The following is a 23,547-nucleotide window of genomic DNA, read 5'->3' as shown; positions in this document are numbered from 1 at the left end:
TGCAAAAGCGAATTTAGGCTATGTAACCCGAGGAGATCAGTTTAATATAAGTAAAATAGCTCTATATCTTCCCACTCGTGCGCCACACAACAAATGAAAACCTGGCCTTTGTTTTTAAAGGTTTTTTTCGTGCTGAGAAGGAAAGACGCCGCACGACTTGGTAGTTGTGTGCACTGCAGATTTTCTGCGTTGATGTCAAACAGCTGTAAGTTTGTTTGCACTACACAGGGGCTCCACAGGTGCTGGTTTTACTGATGTCATAACAATTAAAAAAGAACTTTGCCTCGCGCAGGAATAATACCGGAGGCCTTCCCACCTGGCGCAATTTCTGAACAATATTGAAGCTTTTTAAGCGGCGATTCACTGCCTATCCTTATGCTCCGTGCTTGCAGAAATGGATGCACAGCCTCTGAAAAAAAACATAACAATATTACTTTCATTGACGCTTTCTAACAAACGTATTCTTCTATTGTATTTGAATGGGGAGTTGCGGGCACCGTTTAGACATGGACCGTCGGGACTGCTCGCGTCCTGGAAGGGTGTCTTCAGCTTGGCAGAGATGTCAGTTTCTTGAGAGAATTCGAGTGCGAAATAAGCTGCAGTAGGTATAATGCGCGGCTTCTAATAACGAAAGCTTTCTTTCGTTTGTTGCAGGTTACCAAGATGATGTTCATTGTGGTCGCCATCTTCGCTCTGTGCTGGCTGCCATACCAGACATACAACATCCTCACCGAGATCTACCCGGAAATTAACTCGTGAGTGTTGTCAAAACGCATGACGCGTGGTCTGCCAGTCTATTTCACTTCTTGTCGGGAACTTGTGCAGTGTTTTTAGAGGCAGGCCTGGAACATGCTTAATTTGCAGCTAAAGAAGCATCGCTCTGATCAAACTGGTTACCACAGCTTTCGGTAAGAAATATATTAACGGACACACGATGAAAAGTCGCGTCTTTACTTAATTCTGTTGCACTGCTCTTGTGTGCCAGTTGTTTGCTTGGCAGTGTGGGCGCAATAGGCGGCTTGCTGACATCATAAGAAGAACCCGTGCGTCAGGGGCCATCGATTATGACGCAGCCGCCGCGCAGTCACAGGTGCCTTCTGATTTCGCCAAGTCTCTTGGCCACACATGCGGCGTCTTTTGATCCGAACCGAAAGTTACTAAACGGTTGATAAGTGCACAAATACATTTCAGTTCGTACTGTATAGCTTGCCTGCTTGGCTTAAATAAAAGTAGACAGTCACTTTAGCATAGGCTAAAGAGGATGAAGGCGAATGCCTGTGCGCTCACGAGACACTCATTGCATTACTCGACATTTTCATTCGAATGTCGTTACTTCGTATTGTTTTCTCCTTTGTGAGTTCGAGTGCTTTAATTAGTTATTTATGTTTTAATTAGATGTGTTTTAATTATATTCGCCCTGATTAACACCAAAGTTTGCTGGTTTGCCTCCCAGCAAGGGTCGTGAACTCAAGTGCCTTAATCGACTGTGTCTTGACTAATTTTTGTTAATTAACTTCGCCTTATATTAACGCCAAAGGTAGTGGGTTCGACTCTCGATCATCGCGATGTCAATTGGAATCCAACTTGGAGATATGGCCGGATCGCCCATATCTCTATGTTCGCTCGTGGGTTCGAGTGCCTTAATTAATTTCGCCTTGGTCAACACAAAGGTCGTGGGCTCGACTCCAACCAAAGATCGTGGGTTCGACTCACAACCTTCACGATGCCAATACGAATCCAACTTGGAGATATGGTCGGTTCTTATAAATCTTTCTATAAAGAAACTGATGGCCTAATTCGACCTCATAACACCAAAGGCATGGGTGAAAAACAACGCAAAACAAACATGGACAAGCGAGGAACACAGGATGAGCGCTGACTGCAAACTACTTGGGTTTATTTTGCGCATACATAAACATCAAGCGATAAACGTCAAGCGATTAAAGTTGGACTCTGAATGGTGAAACCAGATTAGTGGCGGAGACACAAACTCTTCTTCAGTTAGAGTAATTGAAGGAGCACTGACTGGATTGGTGCCAACTAGCTCGCATTCATACCAAACACCAAAGGTCGAGGGTTATACTCCCATCAAAAGTCGAGTAACTTCGCCTTAATTAACACCACAGGTCGTGGGTTCGAATCCCACCAAAGGTCGAGGGTTCGACTCCCTGTGAATTTTGGTGCCACAACGCCGGACATTGGATTTTTCGACACATCAGCCATCTAAGGCTGTCGCGTTATTAAAGTTTTGGGGTTTTACGGTCCCAAAACCGAGATGTGATTATGAGACACGCCGTCGTGGGGGACTCCGGATTAATTTTAACCACCTGGGGTTCTTAACGCGCACCCAATGCACGACATACGGGTGTATTTTTTTCTTTTTTCTTTCTTGCTTTCTTGATTTGTTTTCCTTTTACCCCCATCGAAATGCTGCCGCCGCGGCCGGGATTTGATCCCGCGCCGTCGCCACTATGCCACCTTGGAGGGTGCCTGTCTGCCCTCGCGGCGGCTCGATGGAGGCCATTCTGTTTCTCGCAATGTCAGTGCAATTCAAAATGCGGGATATCTTCGCTTTCGCGCACTGTATGGCGAAATAAAAACAGCCTCTCCCAGGTTGTTGCTCGATGAGCATGCGCAGTAGCCACTGGCAGACACATCCGGAACACAGGAGGAAGACCAAAAGTAGTTGTCTGTACGGCGCGCCCAGTCGTCAGCACGGCGGCTGACGACTAACTGCGACCTAGGCCAATCGAGTGAGGCGAAACTGAACGCAAACTGAGCGAGCGTTTCGAACAACGATCTCCGATTGTGCCCAATGTCGCAGAAAAATGTTCTCAACGAAGAATTTCGCTACTTCCGCCGAACTACCATTGGTCAGGGCTTTCGTTTCGGCATAGCAGGTAAGATAGTCTGTGGTCACGACGATACACTTGGTTCCGGATGATGGCGTCAGAAAGGGCCCCAACAAGTCTATCGCGATCCACTGATGGATGGATGGAAAAACTTTATTTTCGTCAGAATGCATGTGCGGACGATTCCGTGCTAGATGGCCATCAGCGCATGGCTGACGGTGACCTGGGCGGCCCACTCCACGGCCCTGGTCTGGACGACCGGGTCTGAGCTGGCCAACACGGCCTCCCACTGCTCCACTGAAATGCTGGGCATAGAGGCTCGATCGCCTGTAGCCGTCCTGCTGGCCTTGTCGGTGGTGTCTTGCGTCGCTGGTAGACTCGACACGTTTTAACGTAATGGGCGACGTCGGCATTCAACCGTGGGCATACTTCTCCTGTATCCTCTTGAGCGTACGGGAAAATCCAAGACGCCCTGCCTTTCGGTCATCATGAAGGGCGTGGAGAACATCTGGCCACAGTGCTGAAGGCACAACCAGAAGGTAGTTGGCACGGACTGTATAAGGCGAGTTTTTCTTTATGGTGACGTCGTTTTGTAGTGAAACCGAATACAATCCGCGCCTAAATACCCTTGGGACAAAGTCCGTCTTCCCTTCCAAGAGCTCGATAAGGCTGTTTAGTGCCGGGTCTCCGCGCTGCTATTCGGCAATGTCGTCAGCACTCATTGTCCCTACGAAAAAGTCATCATCCTGGCCGTTTTGCCGCAGCGGGTCAATAGGAGAGTGGCACAGGCAGTCGGCATCAGAGTGTTTCCGTCCCAACTTGTATATCACGGGGATGTGTATTTCTTGCAATCAGAGGCTCCCATGTGTTCCTTTATATTTGCTAATTAACACAGTGCGTGATAGTCACTTGCGACTTTGAACGCTCTGCCATATAGGTAAGAGCGAAATTTTGTGGTAGCCCAAATATGGCGAGAGATTCCTTTTCCGTCGTTGAATAATTGAATTCTGCTTTCAATAGCCGACGGGCTGGCGTAAATTATGACCCCTGTCAAGTCCGTGTTTCCTCTGGACTAGGACAGCGCTGAGGCCTATATGCTGCTTGCGTCGGCGTGGATTTTGGTATCAGCGCCTTCGTCGAAGTGTCTGAGTACTGGTCATGGTGACTGCAGGAGTCGTTTTAATTTCTCAAATGCCTTGATTTGGGCGCAAGCTAAGTCGTATTTCGTGAGAAGAGCCAGAGGCGCACAATGCGAGAGAAGTTCGTGACAAAGCGCCTATAGTAAGCCCACAGACCAAAAAACCTGCGCTGTTTTCTTGTCGATGTGCTACGCCAATTTTACAATGGCTTAATAAGGCTTATAGCGCTGGTGTTGGGCTGCTGACCACAAGGTCGCGGGATCGAACCCCAGCCACGGCGGCCGCATTTAGATGGAGGCGAAATGCGAAAGCACCCATGTACTTAGATTTAGGTGCACGTTAAAGAACCCCGGGTGGTCCAAATTTCCGGAGTCCTCCACTACGGCGTGCCTCATAATCAGAAGGTGGTTTTGGCACGTAAAACCCCATAATTTAATTTTTTAAGGGTTATAGCGCACGAAAGGACGAGGACACAGAAAGGCGTGGAACACATAGGCACTTGTGTGTACCATGTCATTCTGTGTCCTTGCGTACCACGTCTTTCTGTGTTCTAGTCCTTTCGTGTGATGTAAGCGTAATAATGTCATACCAACACACCCAAAACTCTGCGTTGCCATGACAGTTGTTTTCTGCGGATCAGGAAGAACTCCAGACTTGCTGATAACGTGGCCCAGGAACAGAAGTTCTTCGTAAGCAAAACAGCATTTCTCCGGCTTCAGGATCAGCTCAGATTGCTGGATGGCCTCTCGTACTGTCACAACACGATTAACGTGATCGTCGAACTTTGAGGAAAAAGACGACGTCGTCATCAAGGTAGACTAAATAGGTCTTCCATTTCAAGCCAGCCAATACGATGTCCATTACACGCTGCAAAGTTGCGAGTGCCGGGCAAAAACCATATGGCATGACCTGAATTCATAGAGGCAGTCTGGCATGACAAAGGCGGTCTTCTCTCTATCCCTCTAGTTGACTTCGATTTGCAAGTAGCCCGTAGGCGCATCGATGAAAAATACTTTGCATTGCAGAGCTACTCCAACGCGACGCCTATCCCTGGGAGGTCTATACGTCCTTTTCGTGATTTTGTTCAGGCGACGGTAATCGATGGGGAAACGCAGCGTTCTATCCTTTTTCTTCACCAAGATTACAGAAGACACACACAGACTTTTGGACGGCTGGACGATGTCATCATGCAGCATTTCGTCGACTTGTTGCCTTGCAGTTTCACTTTCTCTAGTCGAAACTCTGTAAGGACTCTGGCTGAGTGGTCGAGCAGATTCTTCTGTTAATATAGGTTGCTTTGCAACTGGTGTTTCTCGAATCCTTGACGACGACGAGAAGCAGTCATTGTATTTCTCGAGGCGACGTTTGAGTTTTGCTTGCTTATGCCTGGGATTAATATCGAAGGCTGGTTCAGTAACACGGAGCCTCGTTGTAGCTTAGGCTCAATCCGGCAAGACCAACGTATTGCTGACTGCTGTAACTTCTTCGATGCAAGCACTCTTGGTGTCCTTGTTCAGTTGTTTATATTATTACGATATCATCGAGCGATGCTCAAGAGACGAGCCGCCACGAGAACGACGATGGAGTTTCGCGGTGCCCTTGGCGTGAGCGAGTGTCGGCCTGGCTGTCTAACTCCTGTGTAAATAGCCTGTAAATAGCCTCTTTCGTCTGTGTCTTTCCACACATAACAGTCTGGTGGAGGATAGCGACCCCCGTCCACGGAACTCCGAAGTGGTCGGCACATCGAGCTTGTCACCACGCCTCCCGGTGACGAGCCCACCTCTGCGACGGCTTCGGCTTGTCCGACTGCTCCAATCGTCACGGTTGCCCCACATCGCGACCTTGGTGTGTTCTCTGGCCTGGAGGGACAGGACGTTGACGAATGGATAAAGCTCTATGAACATGCCAGTGCTAATAACAAGCAGGACCCAACGATTATGTTCGCCAATGTCACCTTTTATCTCGGTGGCACCCCACGCTTGTGGTACCAAACGCATGACGACGAGATAACCAGTTGGGACAGCTTCGAAGAAAAGCTACGGGAACTGTTAGGCGACTCCATTGGGCACAAGGTTGCCGCGAGAAAGGCTCTTGCGTCTCGTGTTCAGTCATCTACAGAGGCGTGCGCTTCATACATCCTCGACGTCCTGGCTCTATGCCGCAAAACTTACGATAATATGTCCGAAGCAGATAAAGTGGCACATGTGCTAAAAGGCATTGCCGACGACGCTTTCAATTTGATTGTTTTCGGCAACGTCTCGACTATCGACGCCATCATAAAAGAATGCCGTCGCCTTGAACAAGCTACGAGCCGCCTTATCTCACACCACATCACGTGGCTACCCAACACTGCTGCTACGTCGCCATATGAGGTTCGACCGCGAACTCGAGGCCGCCTGTTCGCCAGCTTTCTCCACAAGGCCTCCCGATCCGCCAGCAAACACCATTGCGATGATTCAGGCCGTCGTCAGACAGGAATTTGAGAACATGAATCTGAACTCCGTGTGTTCCATGTCTCAACCCAGCGTTCCCTAGTTCCCTAGCGGCTCTCCTCGTCCCAGGCAGTCCTTTTCTGCCACATTTCGCTGCAACCCGTCGGAATGGCGTACCCCTGATGACAGGCAGATCTGCTTCCACTGCTATCGCATCCGCCACGTCGCTCGTCACTGTCGCAACCGATGGCCACCACCTCCTCAGACATACGCCGCCGCTTATTCCCGCACTTTCGGACCTTCTGTTCCCTATACCACCCACCATGAACTCATTGCCGCTGATGCTCCTGCTCCGAACCTTCGCTACAGCCGCTCTCCCTCACCTCGACGCCATCAGTCTCGTTCGCCCCAACCCCGTCGCTTCTCTTCGCCGCCTATCGCCTCCCGGATCCAGCCGGAAAACTAGGCACTGCAGCTTCTGGAGGTGAAGCTGCGTTGTCGACCCTGTCCTAAAATCCTCTGCTCATGTTACGAAACAAAACCTTGTTGACGTTGACGGCTATCCGGTCACGGCACTCATCGATAAAGGAGTACATATTTCTATTATGAGTGCTGCCTTCCGACGACTCAAAAAGCTCCTCACCCCAGCGTCAGCGCGCGTCGTCCGCGTTTCGGATGGCGGTACTGTGCCTATCGTCGGCATGTGTACGGCATGTGTCAGCATCACCGGCCGCCACACTTCTGCCCTCTTCACCGTAATTTCTCATTGCCCCCACGACCTCATTCTCGGCCTCGATTTTCTCTCTGCACATTCTGCTCTCATTGACTGCTCTTCCAGTACCCTTCGCATTGAGTTGCCGATTCTCGCTGAATCTTCTGACGCACCCCACTGCCGCTTACGCCCCACCGGCTTTCTTCACCTGCCGCCAAAGTCAATAGCCTATATTGAACCTGCCGGTTCCCCATCAGGTACTCCCCACCAATTCCTGATGGGGAGTACCTCGTCACTCCTCTGTCCGACATTCCACTACAGTATGACGTTACCATGCCTCACAGTATACTTACTATTACTGTGAACCCCACTCGAATGCCTGTCTTTAACTTTGGATTGGCAAATCAAATTGTACCGCAACATGTTTGCCTTGCCACCGTTTATTGTCTCGGCTACCATCACGTGGCAGCGTTATCGACCGATGGTTGTTGCGAGCTTAGCAGGCCCCTCGCACCAGCCTCGGGCGCCGATCCCAACATAATGAAAATGATTGCGACGGACCTGTCCTCAGCGCAGGCCGAAGATCTTTGCCAAGATTTATCGTCCTACCAAGGTATTTTCGATTTCGATGATCGCCCTTTAGGCCAGACGCTCGCGGTCAAACATCGGATTCTTACTGGCTATGGTACGCCTATTCACCGACGGCCGTATCGAGTTTCTGCGTCGGAACGCCGAGTAATTCAAAGTGAAGTGAACAAAATGCTAGATAAAAACATCATTGAGGCTTCTTCGAGTCCGTGGGCGTCACCTGTGGTGTTGGTTAAGAAGAAGGATGGCACGTGGCGCTTCTGTGTAGACTATCGTCATCTGAACAACATTACTAAGAAGGACGTCTACCCACTCCCACGTATAGACGACACCCTTGACTGCCTCCACGGTTCCAGCTATTTCACTTGTATTGATCTTCGTTCGGAATACTGGCAGATTGCTGTTGACGATGTGGACAGGGAGAAAACTGCGTTCATCACACGTGATGGCCTATACCAATTTAAAGTAATGCCGTATGGATTATGCAACGCCCCTGCCACCTTCGAGCGTATGATGGACTCCTTGCTCCAAGGCTTCAAATGGTCCACATGCCTCTGCTACGTCGTCGGTGTCATGATCTTCTCTCCAACGTTCGACACTCACCTTGAGCGTCTAACAACGATACTTGATCATATCACAAGAAGCGAACAAACACTGACACCAAAGACAACATAGGGGAAATTACTTATGCTTAATGAATGAAATAAAGAAACGATAAATTAATGGAAATTAAAGTGGATGAAAAAACAACTTGCCGCAGGTGGGAACCGAACCCACAACCTTCGCGAAATGCGAAGGTTGTGGGTTCGTTTCTTTTTTTTTTATCGTTTCTTTATTTCATTCATTAAGCATAAGTAATTTCCCCTATGTTGTCCTTGGTGTCAGTGTTTGTTCGCTTCTTGTGATATGACTAATAAAAATCGGGACCCTCGGTTAACCCCCTCTCTTCACGATACTTGATTTATTTCGAAAGGCGAAGCTGCAACTTAACTCATCCAAATGTCGTTTTCGCCACCGCCAAATTACTTTTTTGGGCCATCTCGTTGACGCTTCCTGAGTACAGCCTCCTCGCTACAAAACTCGCGCTGTCCGATAGTTTCTGGTTCCGAAGACAGCCGCAAACGTTCGAAGTTTTGTAGGGCTATGCTCGTACTTTCGTCGTTTTGTTCCAGATTTTGCGGCAATTGCTAGACTCCTCACTAATCTTTTGAGGAAAGGCGTAAAATTCTCGTGGGGTGCTGCAGAAGCCACCGCCTTCTCTCGTCTCGTCGCTCTTCTAAGCTCACCACCCATTCTCGCCCACTTCGACCCTGATGCCCCTACAGAATTGCGTACAGATGCCAGCGGGCATGGCATAGGTGCCGTCTTAGCCCAGCGTCAGCGCGGACAGGATCGCGTTATTGCTTATGCGAGCAGCCTCCTAGCACCATCGGAGCGCAACTATTCCATTACGGAACGAGAATGCCTTGATGTTGTCTGGGCGCTTGCGAAGTTCCGTCCTTACCTTTACGGTCGCCCTTTTTCCGTAGTCACTGACCATCATGCTCTCTGCTGGCTCTCATCGCTAAAAGATTCACAGGCCGGCTTGGTCGATGGGCTTTGAGGCTACAGGAATTTTCATATTCCGTGGTCTACAAGTTTGGCCGCCTGCACCAAGACGCTGACAGCTTGTCGCGTTACCCTGTTAACAACTCTGACTCCTTCAATATTGCCAATGCTTCTTGCGTATTCTCTGTTTCACAGCTGCTTCATTTCGCCGACGAGCAACGTCGTGACGCCTACATCAGACTCATCGACCGTTTTGGACACTCTCCTGCCGACGCTGCTCTACGCCTCTTCGTCCTCCGCTACGGTACTCTGTACCGACGTAACCTTCATCCGGACGGTTCTGAGTTCCCACTTGTAATACCTAAACACCTCCGCTACACCGTTCCAGAAGAGCTTCACAACGCATCAACGGCAGGATACCTCGGCATATCTCGAACCTATGACTGTGTACGTCGCCGTTTTTTCTGGCCCAGTTTTGCCCGTTCTGTACGACGTTACGTCGCCGTTTGTGAACTTTGTCAACGACGCAAGAAGCCTTCCCAGCTCCCTGCTGGTTACCTGCAGCCGCTCGACATCCCAGCCGAGCCCTTTCATCAAGTCGGCTTAGACCTTCTCGGCCTATTTCCGCAATCTACATCAGGAAACAAGTGGATTGCAGTCGATGCGGACTATGCGACCCGCTACGCCGTAACTCGCGCTCTTCCGACCACTTGCGCAACTGATGTTGCGGACTTCCTCCTGCATATCATTTCGATGCATGGTGCTCCGCGTCAATTGCTAACAGACCGCGGCCGTATGTTTTTGGCCAAAGTCATCGACGATATCATGCGTGTCTGCTCAATACAGCATAAATTTACCACCTCCTACGACCCCCAAACGAACGGCCTTACTGAGCTTTTGAACCACGCCCTTACAGACATGCTATCCAAATACGTTTCAGACCACCGTGACTGGGACCTGGCTCTACCTTACATTACCATTGCGTACAACTCTTCCCGTCTCGAAACTGCTGGCTTTCCCCCGTTTTACATCTTGTATGGCCGAGAACCGACCCTACTACTGGAAACTGTGCTTCCGTCCGCCACAGCTTCAACGAGCGATTATGCCCGTGATGGAATCGCTTATGCTGACCATGCTCGCTAACTTGCGCGCTCGTCTACTAGTGTTTCAAGACAAACAGAAGCAACGCTACGACCTCCGTCACCATGATGTCGATTTTTTGCCCGGCACCCTCGTGTTGTTTTGGTCACCATCGTGTAAAGTTGGCCTTTGTGAAAAACTGCTTTCCTGTTACACAGGCCTATATCGCGTGCTACGCCAAGTGACCGATGTCACCTATGAAATCGTTCTAGCCACGCTCACTACGTCTTCCGCTGTGACAACCAGTGACATTGTCCACGTCGCGTCGCCCGGCTCCAGCCTTACAACTCTCCACGCGCCTTGTATATTTAATAGCACAGTGACGGCGCTTTTGCCGCCGGGGGGGGGGGGGGGGAGGGAGTAGTATTATGATATCATCGAGCGATGCTCAAGAGACAAGCCGCCACGAGAACGACTTGAAGTTGCTCGGTGCCCTTGGCGTGAGCGAGTGTCGGCCTGGCTGTCTGGCTCCAGTGTAAATAGCCTCTTTAGTCTGTGTCTTTCCACACGTAACAATATTCTTGATTGAAGTTTGCCAGCATTACTTTTGCTTTTCCTCCGTGCAATCGATCGATTCCTCTTGCGACGCAAGTTTCACAATCGAGCAGTAGATGTTGGTCACCCTCGATGACGCCTTCGTCTGCGCGTGTTTCGCTTCCGGCGGAAATAATGATACTGGAGCGAGGCGGGACGCTTACGATCTTAGAGCACACTCAAGACTCAAGACAAACTTTCCGGCGGTATCGCTTGGCGTTCAAATAGAGGCGTTATCGATTTGGAATTCAGGTCGTTGATCACGCCATGTTGATTCAAGAAGTCCACACCGAGAATTACGGTTGGCGAACACTGTTGGAGAATAACGAATGTCGCAGGGTGGGATCGGTCATGAACGCTAATTCCTGCCGTGCGGATTACAGTCGGCGATATCATGTGTCTTCCAGCTGTCCGGACTTGGGGGGGGCCTTCCCAACCAGTCTTTACTTTCCTCAACTTGGCGGCGAAGTGTCGACTGACGGCAGGTTAGTCATCTCCTGTGTCGACTAGGGCGGTGACTTTTTGATCATGGACAGTAACGTTGAGGTCGATGGTTCTCGGCCTTACGTTGCAGTTAGGCCGTGGCGTCGGATGACGGCAGCGTCGCGTTGTCCTGGTGCTGTGACGTCGCGTTGTCGGGCTTTCTTGAGGGGCAACTGCTTAGCTATGAGGCGGCGTCTGGATGGCGGCGTTTCGTTGCGTCATTGTCGAGGTATTTCTTGCAACGTCGTAGGCGGTGGCGGAGAATCTTCGGCATTTCGATGAACAACAACTGCATCTACATCTGTTGCTACATTTAGTTTTCCGGATGTGGGCTAGAGACCGGCCACAGGCTAGGCCAGTCTATGGTCGACGCTGCGATGGCAAGTGTCTTGTTGACAGTGAGCGGGAAGATCGTCGGGGTCTCCACTGCGTTGCGGCGAGGTAGCCGGCAATATCACGAGGCCGATCACCTTGCTGTGGGCACGGCCCGTTGACTACGAACCATCGTAGTCCTAAATCGCGGTATGGGCAGCGGCGGTAGACGTGGTCCGCTTCTCCGCAGTGATAGCAGAGTGCGCAGTGATAGTAGGTGGTCATGAGCGCGTCACACGTCTGTCTTCCTCGGGGCACTGCGTGGGCGGACAGGTGGAAGGGCTGGCGGCAGCGGTTGTGGTTGACGACGGACCTGGTGGCGTTACCGGGCCCTAGCGCGGGCCCGGAGAAGGGACTCGACGGTGGACAACGGCAGCGTAGCTAATTGCTTCAGGCTGAGGCTGCGGCTATTATGGGGCTCCTAGCGACTCCTGAATTTCTTTCTGTGTGACATCAGCAATCGCTGCAACCAGGGGCTGCGACGATGGCAACGTTCTTCGGCGTTCTTCGCCCTCAACTGTTCTTATAGTCTCCCGCAGGTCGTTGGACCAGAGTGCGTGAAAGTCGGCGAAGTGTGAAATAGAGTGACGATTATTGTGTCTATTTAACATTTCCAGCGTCGTCTCAATGATCGTGGTCTCACTGAGAAATTCTGCTGCGGTGTTCGGCGGGTTATGTATCACTCCAGCGAAGAGCTCTTGTTTTACACCACGCATAAGGAAACGAACTTTCTTTTCCTTGAGCATGTCGGGTTCGGCGGGGCGTAACAGGCGAGCCATCTCCTCGGTGACGATCACTATGTTCTCGTTGGACAGCTGCAATGGGGTTTCTAGCAGAGTTTTGGCCCGCTTTTTGTGCACAACGTTTGTGAAGGTCTGTAGGAAGCCGCTGCGGAACAGGTCCCGCGTTGTTAAGGTGGTTTCTCTATTCTCGAACCACGTTCTGGCGGTGTCTTACAATGAGAAAAAGACATGACGCATTGTCATGGCTGTTCCAATTGTTAAATGTAGCAATCGTTTCGTACGTCTCCAGCCAGCTTTTTGGGTCCCCAAATGTTTATCGACGAACCTCGGTGGCTCCTTAGGGGGCTGCACCACGATCGGTGTTGGCGACACTAGATCTGTCATTGCTTCTGCTGCTATCGGGGCCGTGCGCTTCTTGCTCTTCTCGGGAAGAAGTCTGTACTACGAGTGCTGGTTTCGTAACCTGAGGCCAGCTCGATGGTCGGGGACGACGTTGGTGTTGTCTTCGCGGTTCTGGCTTGTTTCACGGCTTTGCGAGGGCCTTCGGTACATGAACACAAATTACATCCACCAGATGTATCGTTGAAGAACACAGCAGCGAAAAGTGCGAATCATGAAACTAACTCTTTATTGGGCGATCATGTGCCCACAAAGGCAAGTGATGCTCAAAGCAGAACGATAGCGGCGACCTTAGTCGGCGATCGTCGAAATCAGATCAGCGAGTCAAGCATGTCGGCTTTTGTACATGACTAGTCTAAGCATCCAGCGTGATAGCTGGTGCCCGCGTGTCTTCCAGAAAGTACTATCCAATAGGTGTCGCGCTTACAATTACGTTGCACAAAGTTCGGTGACAATAGACAACAGATACAACCATAGATAACGTCCGCGAAACTTCCGATACGCGCAGGCGCGCGTATCGTCCGGCGCGCAGCGATAACGTTTAACATGTGTTAGTCGGTGATAAAGCGGTCACTGGAGAACGATATATAAGTACACGTTTCAATAATTTATTTGTCGCAGAGAAACATTCTTAGATTAGTCCTACTCTGTTAATACTACAAAGAGGATGTTATGGTGGTGGTACCTGTTTTCACTCCCGTACTTATTTTTGTTCATGCAGATATCGCTACATCAATGTCATCTGGTTCTGCTGCCACTGGCTGGCCATGAGCAACTCCTGCTACAATCCATTCATCTACGCCATCTACAGCGTAAGTATTTATTACCACCTTCCTCTCTTCATCGCGCAGTATAGAGTCCGTATCTTCCGTAAGGGTTAGCAAGCGCCGCCACTCAGTGCTTCTATTCATGAAACTTCTCTTACGCAAGAGGGATTCCTCATTGGTGGACACTTGGGTTCTCACCATTCACGATAGTCTGTCCACGTGATAATGAGACGATGGCCACGGCGATGGCCAATCCTAGAGAGCATCCACGTAAAAAGAGTTTTATGAATATATGAGCAATAAGTTTAAAGAATAAACACACAAACGGTGAAAATCACTGTAGGTTGTGCCATTGAGTGAACATCATGCTCTAGATGACATCGATTACACCGGCGGGGTCACTTCTTCCTCCGATACTGTCTTCCTCTAATACTCATTACTTTCCGAAGTATATTCGCCCTCCAGGAACTATATAGTTGCCTCTTTATCGCGCTACTCTATCGTAGCCCAGTGTTCAAATGTTTCTTGTCAGTTTGGTTGAGCTTTCTCTGCAAGGCTATATTCCATTACACTTTGTGCGAGCGCCTTTAACTGCGTGGTGCGGTCCGCGCACGTGCACACGCCACCGCGTTGCTCTCTCTCTCTCACCTCTTTCCATTCCCCTTGTTCATCTTTTCAATCGTAGGGCAGCCAACCTGACAATTTTCTGCTTAATACCTCTCTCTCTCTCTCTTTCTGAGTGAAGTGGCTGTGAGGTACGATCGCTTGATGTTGTTGCTTTCGCAGAGAGCCTCTGCAAACGTACGGGTTACACATATGTCTTCACTACCTTGCTATCTTCCGTGTCAAGAAAGGGTTCAGGCAAGGAGACACAATCTCTCCAATGCTATTCACTGTATTCATAGAAAAAGTATTCATGTTATTAGACTTGCAAGGCTTAGGGGTGAGGATCAACTGCGAATATCTCAACAACCTTTGCTTTGCACATGTCATTGTCCTGTTTAGCAACACTTGGGATAAATTGAAAGAAATGATTGAGGACCTTAACCGATTAAGTGTAAGAGTAGGGTTGTAGAGTAATATGTGGAAGCCAAAGGGTAATATTCAGTAGTTTGGCAAGGAAACGAGAATTCATGATCACCAGTCAGCCTCTAGAGTTTGTGCAGGACTACGTTTATCTAGCTCAATTACTCACAGGGGACCCTAATCATGAGAAGGTAATTTACTGAAGAATAAAAGTGGGTTAGAGTGCATACGGCAGGCATTAATAAATTCTGAATGGGAGGTTACTACTTGACATAAAAATTGTTACAGCGCAATCACATGCAACCACAAAGTATGAAGGACGGGACACAAGCGCTGACTGTCAACTAAATTTTATTGACGGAAGACTGATACCTTATATAAGGGGAAAGGCAGAAGTGAAGATGGAAGGGAGTGATACAATCCTTCCTCCTTCACTTCTGCCTTTCCCCTTATATAAGGTATCCGTATCCCGTCAATAAAATTTAGTTGACAGTCAGCGCTTGTGTCCGTCCTTCATACTTTGTGGTTGCATGTGATTGTGCTGTAACAATTTTTATGTCAAGTATGCACCAACTCGCCCAGAAAGAAGTTTTAATGAGGTTACTACTGTCGTTGAAAAGACATGTGTACAATCATTGCATTCTACCGGTGCTAACATATAAAGCAGAACCTTGGAGGTTTACAAAGAAGCTCGAGAACAAGTTCAGGACCGCGCAAAGAACGATGGAATGAAGAATGATAGTCGTAACGATAAGGGACAGGAAGAGAGCGGCGTGGATTTGAGAGCAAACGGGGATACCTGATATTCTAATTGACATTGAGAGAAAAAAAATAGCTTAGCAGACCATGCAATGTGTAGAGCTGATAAGCGGTTGACCATTAGTGTTACAGAATCGCTACCATGGGGAGGGAAGTGCAGTCAAGGAGGGCAGAAAATTAGGTGGGGGTGATGAAATTAGGAAATATCCAGGTAGCTAGTTGGGATCAGTTAGCGGTTGAAATAGGTAGGAAATGGCTTGGAGAGGCTTTCGCCTCAGTCGAGTTAAAAATAGGCTGATGAAGATGACGAGAGCCAAAGCAGAGAAGTCGACCTTGGGCTGATTATTCTAGCCAGCTGCCATGGACTGGGGCTTTGCTTGTGCAATGAAATCAATATCTAAGTTGGCAGAAAATTTGCTATAAGCAAAAAAAGTTATTAACTACACTGCCTACTTTTGGATGATAATTTAGGCGAAGCCGTCTTTTCTCCTTTATTTATCTTCTTTTGATTTCAAAGTTTTTATTTTTATCCATACAGCGGACTGAAGCTCTATCGGTTCTCAATACACATTCTGTTATCATCATTTAAAGAGGGAAAATGCGAAAATAAATGATGACGACGAACCGTTCTTTGTGGCTGGCTGAGGGATCCTACAATAAATGAGCATTTTGATCAGGAGACTATGATCAGGCATAAGGCACCACAGGACGATGGTACATAGAAAGGACAAAAAATAAATTATGGGGTTTTAGGTGCCAAAACCACTTTCTGATTATGAGGCACGCCGTAGTGGGGTACTCCGGAAATTTTGACCACCTGGGGTTCTTTAACATGCACCTAAATCTAAGTACACGGGTGTTTACGCATTTCGCCCTATCGAAATGCGACCGCCGTGGCCGGGATTCGATGCCGCGGCTTCGTGCTCAGCAGCCCAACACCATAGCCACTGAGCAACTACGGCGGGTACAAAGAAAGGACAGCATACACAAAGTGCACACAATATTGGTGATTTACCCACGCTGCCATTTCGATGGGACACTAAAGAGAAAATCGATTTCTTCTGTATCAGTAAATTACTCTTCTATTATGTCAAAAACACCACTCTTATCGCAATAATATGCTTGGCTATCCAGAAAAAGCGCAATGATAATAAACGGGTGGCGACGCCTCTTTCAAGTATCCGCATCCGCACCTAGAACGTACGTAATTATTTAGCAATAAAGATAGACTACAGTGTGTTCTAAAGGAGGCAAAGATTGAACATGGCGAGACGCGAGAACTCTTTCTGAGCAAACGTGACCCAAATACGAAAAGCTACCTTGAAATTCGTGACGTCACAGTGACGTAGATGCGTTGAGGACTCAGCGCGAAATTCGAAAACTGAAAATTTGACCTTCATTTTCGCTTCTAATAATCAATGTATTATTTCAAAACTAGCGACAACAGAGTTTTCAGAGAACGCGTTATCCGTCTCAACTGACTTAGCGTTTTGATTTAGTGCCCACTCAACACCTAGACGAAGCCTGTTTAGCACGATACTGCACCATACGCTGCCGTACAGGCAGAAGATCAATTCGTGGAAGCGGAACCGCAAATTTTCTTTAAGCTCTCATTTATAATATTATTCAAAAAGATAGACAGTTGGGCGAGTTGGTACGGTAACATGGTCTTGGCTTGTAGCGCGAAGTGAACACGGACACAGCGCTCGTCCTGTCTGCTCCTTTCTGTGTCCGTGTTCACTTCGCGCTACCAAGCCAAGACCATATAACATTATTACTGCGCATACAATACTGCGAATGGAGCTGTTTTGTGTGACACGCGTCTTAGAACATCGTTCCCCATTTAACCTCACTAGATCTAAGGTTTGTATACGAGCTGGTTGGTACGGCGACACCTTACGGCGGTACGGTACGGTTCGGATCGCCGACACGGTACGGCGATCTCACTAGATCGTCCACGCGTGTGCAAAAATTGAATCTGCAGCCCCTCCCACCCATCTTCTTCATTGATCTTGACCTCCAGACACCCCTTTCTTTTTTGTTGGAGCACTTCAGCCAGGAAGTGTTAGCCAACAAACACATTCCATTCTTCGTTAGGCAACGAATAAATTTCGCCAAGATGCCTCGGTACCAGCCGCAGTGATTTAGGTTTAATATTGGCAACCCTTCTTTATTACCTGCCGCGGTGTCTTAGCGGCTATGGTGTTGCGCTGTTAAGCACGAGGTCACGGGGGCCGCGTTTCAATGGGGGCAAAATGCAAAAATGCACGTTCAAGATCCCCTGGTGGTCAAAATTAATGTGGAGTCCCCCGCTACGGCGTGCCTCGTAACGAAATCGTGCTTTTAGCACTGAGAACTCCAGAATTCATTTAACTTTTCTTCATTCAGGTGTCCTCGGTCCTCCTTTGAGATTACTTTAGATCTTCTTTTATACTTCTTTATACAAGCTGAGCAGTAATTACTTTTGCCTCATAAGGAACGCCTCGCGCAAGAAACTGCTCGAATATCGAATGATACTTCATTACTAAATTTTATGCTTACTAATAGAGCTAATGAAAGCAAGCAATTCAGACGTGTTCTGCCATTTATATGTTAGGTCTTACATTTAGCTGTTTACTCTAACATACTCCTCGGTGTTCTTGTCCACATTATTACATTATGTTATCACAGTCATAATGAGACTCATGGGTTGAAAGAACGATATGAGGTCTGTGTGACGCACGATATAACCACCCCAGCAGCCACTTTTTCTTACCGCCAGGCTAAAAGCTTTGGTTTGGTTGCGCTACATGGAAACTCCAGGATAGATACAATCTTTGCTAGTTTTCGGTATGTTACGTCATTTCGAACCTTTGATGTAGCGCACCAGCCAAGTCACTACGTTGAATTTCGAAGTCGCAGTAGTGCTGAAAGGGGGCATTGCTACAAGCCCTCTCTTGCTCTATCATAAATTCCGGGCTATGTCAAATAACGAAGCAAAAGAGTGCGACTGTACTCGATGCGGGGACGCTCAGAAATAGAAACATGAGGGTTCCCTACACAACTGAAAGCCTTAGATTTTCTCCTGAACCTTTTTGGTGCAGTTCTGTCCGTTAGCGGCTGCTATTAGGCCATCACTTATCAGCGTCTACAGTTGCGTTGCGCGGTCTATACAACGTCTCAATCATGTGTTATGTTTCATTATCACTGCGTTATTGAATAATAATCACACTTTCGGTAAGTCTGTCTGCATAGGAGCACAGAGCGCGTTCATTTGCGGATCTCTTGGCACACAAGAAATGCTGACAGGTTTTCACAAGCCTTGTCTGCAAGGGCAGCGTTGTTTAAAGGCATAATGCAATAATAATAATAATAATATTTGGGGTTTTACGTGCCAAAACCACTTTCTGATTATGAGGCACGCCGTAGTGGAGGACTCCGGAAATTTTGACCACCTGGGGTTCTTTAACGTGCACCTAAATCTAAGCACACGGGTGTTTTCGCATTTCGCCCCCAGCGAAAGCCATAATGCAGTGACATTTAAAGAGAACAAGATGATTATATCAGAACTGTGCTTTTATTAAACTAGAACGGCTAAAAGAAAAGGACGTATAGAAACGTTACTCGACAGCCAATTAACAAACAGATACTGCGCGTTTCTGAGAAGCCCGACCAGTGAAGTGGTCGAGACCTCATAGGCGTTTCGCGATTTCACTTGGTTCTTCTCTGACATTTATGCTCAGCTATAGCACGTAAGGGCTGTGTAACTGTATGGTGTATCAACAGTTGCCTGCTAGCACGTACGGCGAAGCAAGCCACCCATGACTCCATCAAATCTATCAGACGAAACTTGTGGTGTTATGTTTATATCGAAAAAGTAAACGAAAAAATAGTTGCGAACTCTTCGATGATCAATTCATGTCCCAAAAATATAATGCTTGCTTCTGCTGACTTGTTGCTTTTTTATAAGATGCGCCTGCAGTATCTAATGTTTATAGAGAGTATGAACGGTGTCTCTATTACCTTTACTGTTCTCTTGGAGATTAATCTTATAACCGGGAGGCTTTGTGCAAGGCCTGCTAAACAGAGAAAAATGCAAAAATACCTTTCCTTAAATTTTTTTCTTTTCTGCGATGTTTGTGACTCTTGTTGATTTTGATTTTCTTTCTGCAGGAGAAATTCAACGCCGAGTTTCAGGCTCGCATCCGCTGCTGCGCTCGACGGCCTCACGACGAGATTGTCTACGGCCATTCATCCATTATGACGCAGCTTTCGGTGCGACTGCAGTCCTGAAACGTGCGAAAAAACACCGCGGTCGTTCCTGGAGGCCTGTGATCTAGCTGCTCCGCCAATGAAAATGAGTTTTGATGTCGCGTATCTGCAGAGCAATCGCAGGTGATGATAGGACCACGTGCCTCAGGAATGCGGGACGTTGATCAGGTCGCGTTCTGTCTTTATGAAAATCCTTGACGCAGCAGCTTTGTAACCTAACATGTAATCTTGATGAGCAAGGGCAAAAATTTGCTCTGTATTATCTGTAGAAGCAAAACACTGTAAACGTTGCTCTATGTGCCTAAGACACTGGACCTGTTTACATCATGGCTTCTTTTTTTTCTGCGCACTGCTGCAAATAACAACATAACTGTATTGTTGCACAAAGAAGAAACGTTCTATGGCGTAATCTAAAAGGCATGCTGTGCCATGCTTGCCAAGAGGCGACGCTGCGTTTGCCACAGTCAGTGATGCAAAGGGTCGACCAATTGTTAGCTTGACGAGGAGTTGGAGAATTCATATAAGAATTCAGATGCCTCCCCTAACGATACCCGTTGCTTAATCAGGCTCGTTGAGAAATGCACAACTATCGCGCAATAGCGGCAGCCTGTCGTTTAATGGTGCAGTAACTGGAGAAACAGTACTTGGATGCCGGCATTTCAAGGCAGGCACTTGAGCACCAACCCTAGTCACCGCCTTTTGCAACGTCTACGAAAATGTGCATTGTTACTGCAAGAGCGTAAACCACTCACTGGGGTTGCCGCCTTGAGCAGAAAAAAAGTCAATGCACATACATACCTTCTGCATAGGGCCAACATGATTACATTGGTACGGATTCCGGTTACACAAGTCTCCTTGGATGTCGGAGTTACTGATTTAATAGAATGCTTTAGCGTACCGATGCACGTGCACTCGTGTTGGCGTTCGTATTACCGTCGTGGATCGGGATAGTTGGTCGTAACATTTGATAATTTTTTTCCCTGCGTCCAATTAAATGTGTCACGACAGGTTGCGTTTCAAGATTCCGAGGCATGTTGTGCCATTGCTTCAGGGGTCATGCTGCGTTGTTTGGAATCAGTGGTGCGAAACATTGACAAACTGTTTGCAAGCAAAAAGCAAAAGTTATTGCACACTGTCGAATCACATTTTAGGTGGGAACACTCCAGGCGTGAAGCCTGTACTACGTTAGAATTATTGTAAGTAACAATGCTTGGGAAGAGCTGCGTGAACTGTTATGCTTAAACGTACGAAGAATTAGGGGGGGGGGACTCCACTGCATGAACTAAAAGAAAAAAAAAGATAAGAGAGCGTTCCGCATCCCTGCAGGTCTCGTGTAGGTTGAAACTCAGGTGTGCGGTTTCTCGAGGGGTGGTGACTTGTCGACGTGGCTCCAGAATGTGCTCCATTTTCCTCTAGTCTTAGAGGCACCGGATGGCACGCTGACGTCTTTGTCGCATTGCCCGACCGCGGTGTTTTTGTTTTGTTTGTTTTTGCGAACATTGCTCACATCATGCTCCGCTCACAACAGCAGTTCAACAGCGGCAAAATTTGTGGGTGCTGATGTCGGCCCGGCAGCCGAGGGAAACATATGTGTCCTGCTTGTCTGGCATGTACTATTTTTGTAAGCGTACGTAAATTGTGTCGAGTGATTGGTTGTGAAAGTGACGGATGGGTTTAGCCAACTACGATGATTATAAAGCTTTATTGTCTGATAGAGTAAGTTCTTAACAGATAAGGTTAAAGAAATATAAATCAAAGTTACATTCTTTATTGTCGCTTCCAGTACCAGATGCAAGGTTGCTAGATTGGTGTATTGAGTAAGTTTTCTAAACATTTTAATACTTTTTCTAGAAGTCTACGTTCTGGTACCAGTCATTTACAAGGCATGAGTATTATCACCAATTAAATGCAGAAAGCGCTTCATATATTGTGGAACATGGGGGGTCACACCTAGTAATTTATTTAGTAGATTCGGAAGCTATTAAATTTATTGTTATTGGAGTGAACGGAATGGAATAATGAAAGAAAGAAAATTGAACTCGCCTGAATAATTCATGTGAATTAATTTCAATCTCTGATGTTGAGACAAATGTCAATGCTTTACGTCGTTCTTCGTGCTGGCGCACAAACTATCACTTACTGAATACCAGCGCTTAGTTTTTCACATAAGCAAAGCGGTGTTCTTACCATCACCGTTCTTCAAGTGGCCTACTTACTGTTGCTAGTTGCCAGTTTGTCCAATAAATGAGACTCTACATTGAATAAATATATATATACAATACTCACTTTGAATTTGAAAGAAACCATACGAGCCACATTCCAGTTTTCTATACTTTCATGTGTTTGCATTGCTGTTTCTGCGTTATTTCTGCATATATCATTAAATTGTAGGAAATAATGCTTGCTGGTGTTGAAAAATTTAGCTCTTTATTTGTGCCTTCTTTTACTCTATCACGCTTCACACACAAAAAGAGACGGAGAAACAGGTAACATCGGGTCGTGCGTGTAAGATTATGGAAGGTGTAAACAGGCAGTACAACAACATTTAAGGTGACTGAAAAGCGGATGGAATATCGACCGAGTAGATTGTGCGTATTATTGTTTGAACAAAGAACGATATAATATAGTCTGTGCTGCATATTTTATATATAGCTTGCTATCTCTCGAATCTGTGTTTAATGCCATAATGCCATGCCAATAATGCCAATAATGCCATGCTTTAACAAATGAATTAAATGAACTTGTAAAAAAGTCAACTGATGTCTTTAACACTTTGTCGTTCGTGACGTTTACGTCAGTGCTAACTCGTCAGACTATATCCTTGTGAAGAATGAGGCTGTTACTTGTTTCACGGTATCGTTCATCCATCATTCACTGATGCATTCACTTACTGATATTACCCGCCTACTCTCTAACTCATTGATTCATTGCTCTCTCTACAGATTCAGTTAGTAGAACACTTAGTCATGCATGCCATCACTTCATCATCTAGATGTGAAAAAAATTACGAGACCACAGGTAGCACCCATTGTTATTCCCGCTAGTAAACATATGCACTTATATTGTTGTGTAAATAAGTCCCTGGTGTACAACACTTTAGACCTACAAAAACTACATTGCGCAGGCACTGTCAAAGTGTCCTATTGAATGTCAGTGCCGAGCATGCAGGAATGCCTGCATGTGAATATTTAAGCCTCTACATTGTTCAATTACGCGTTGTCATCGTGGAACGTACTTCTTGTGACTGCACACAAACCGTCAAGTCCAACGCTTCGCGTTTAGAATACGAGCTAAAGTGGACGTACTGGTTTAGTGCCATAAAAAGCTAATGCTGACTGTGGATCATGGCCTAAAAATGAGCAGAAAGCTTAAGCTTGGCATCTAATAGAAAATAATAATACATAAATAATATAAAATAAAGCCTGTAGAATGAGTGGAAGAAGACAAAGCGAAAGTTAAGTCGATCAGACTAGCCCGCTGTAGGCACCAAACCAAACCAACCAAGCCAAACTGCTATAAGCATTTCTTTCACTTAAGGCGCCGTATTTATTATTTGCTCCAGTTTCATGAATGACTGAGTGGTTATGCGGTCTTGAAACGTCGTGATGCGATGAAGACACAAAGGCCAATAAATCTTGCCTAAAATCAGCACCCGGAATTGGAAAACGTTTTACGTGACGGGTGAAACCTGAGCAACGTGTTTATTTTATCTAATATTTTGGGGAGCCCAAAGTTGAAAACTGCAATGGCGCTGAGCCTTTGGTCGGCAATTAAGGCTACTGGAAAGACTGCGAAACATTTT

The 23,547-nt window shown here is 47.2% G+C and overlaps 1 protein-coding gene across 1 annotated transcript in view; it reads left to right on the top strand.

Annotated features, from left to right (window-relative positions):
* Positions 1-20,979, top strand: part of LOC142580881 (neuromedin-K receptor-like) — a 223,401-nt gene extending 202,422 nt beyond the window's left edge. The window contains exons 3-5 of the mRNA XM_075691179.1: positions 655-755; positions 13,664-13,754; positions 19,647-20,979. Coding sequence (XP_075547294.1) covers positions 655-755; positions 13,664-13,754; positions 19,647-19,766 — 312 coding nt within the window. The 3' untranslated portion in view covers positions 19,767-20,979. The remainder of the gene's footprint in view (positions 1-654; positions 756-13,663; positions 13,755-19,646) is intronic.
* Positions 20,980-23,547: the final 2,568 nt, after the last annotated feature.

Source organism: Dermacentor variabilis, chromosome 1 (assembly GCF_050947875.1).
Source record: "Dermacentor variabilis isolate Ectoservices chromosome 1, ASM5094787v1, whole genome shotgun sequence".
Lineage (NCBI taxonomy): Eukaryota > Metazoa > Arthropoda > Arachnida > Ixodida > Ixodidae > Dermacentor > Dermacentor variabilis.
The sequence above is the reverse complement of the archived record's forward strand: the minus strand, read 5'-3'. Positions and strand labels throughout refer to the sequence as shown.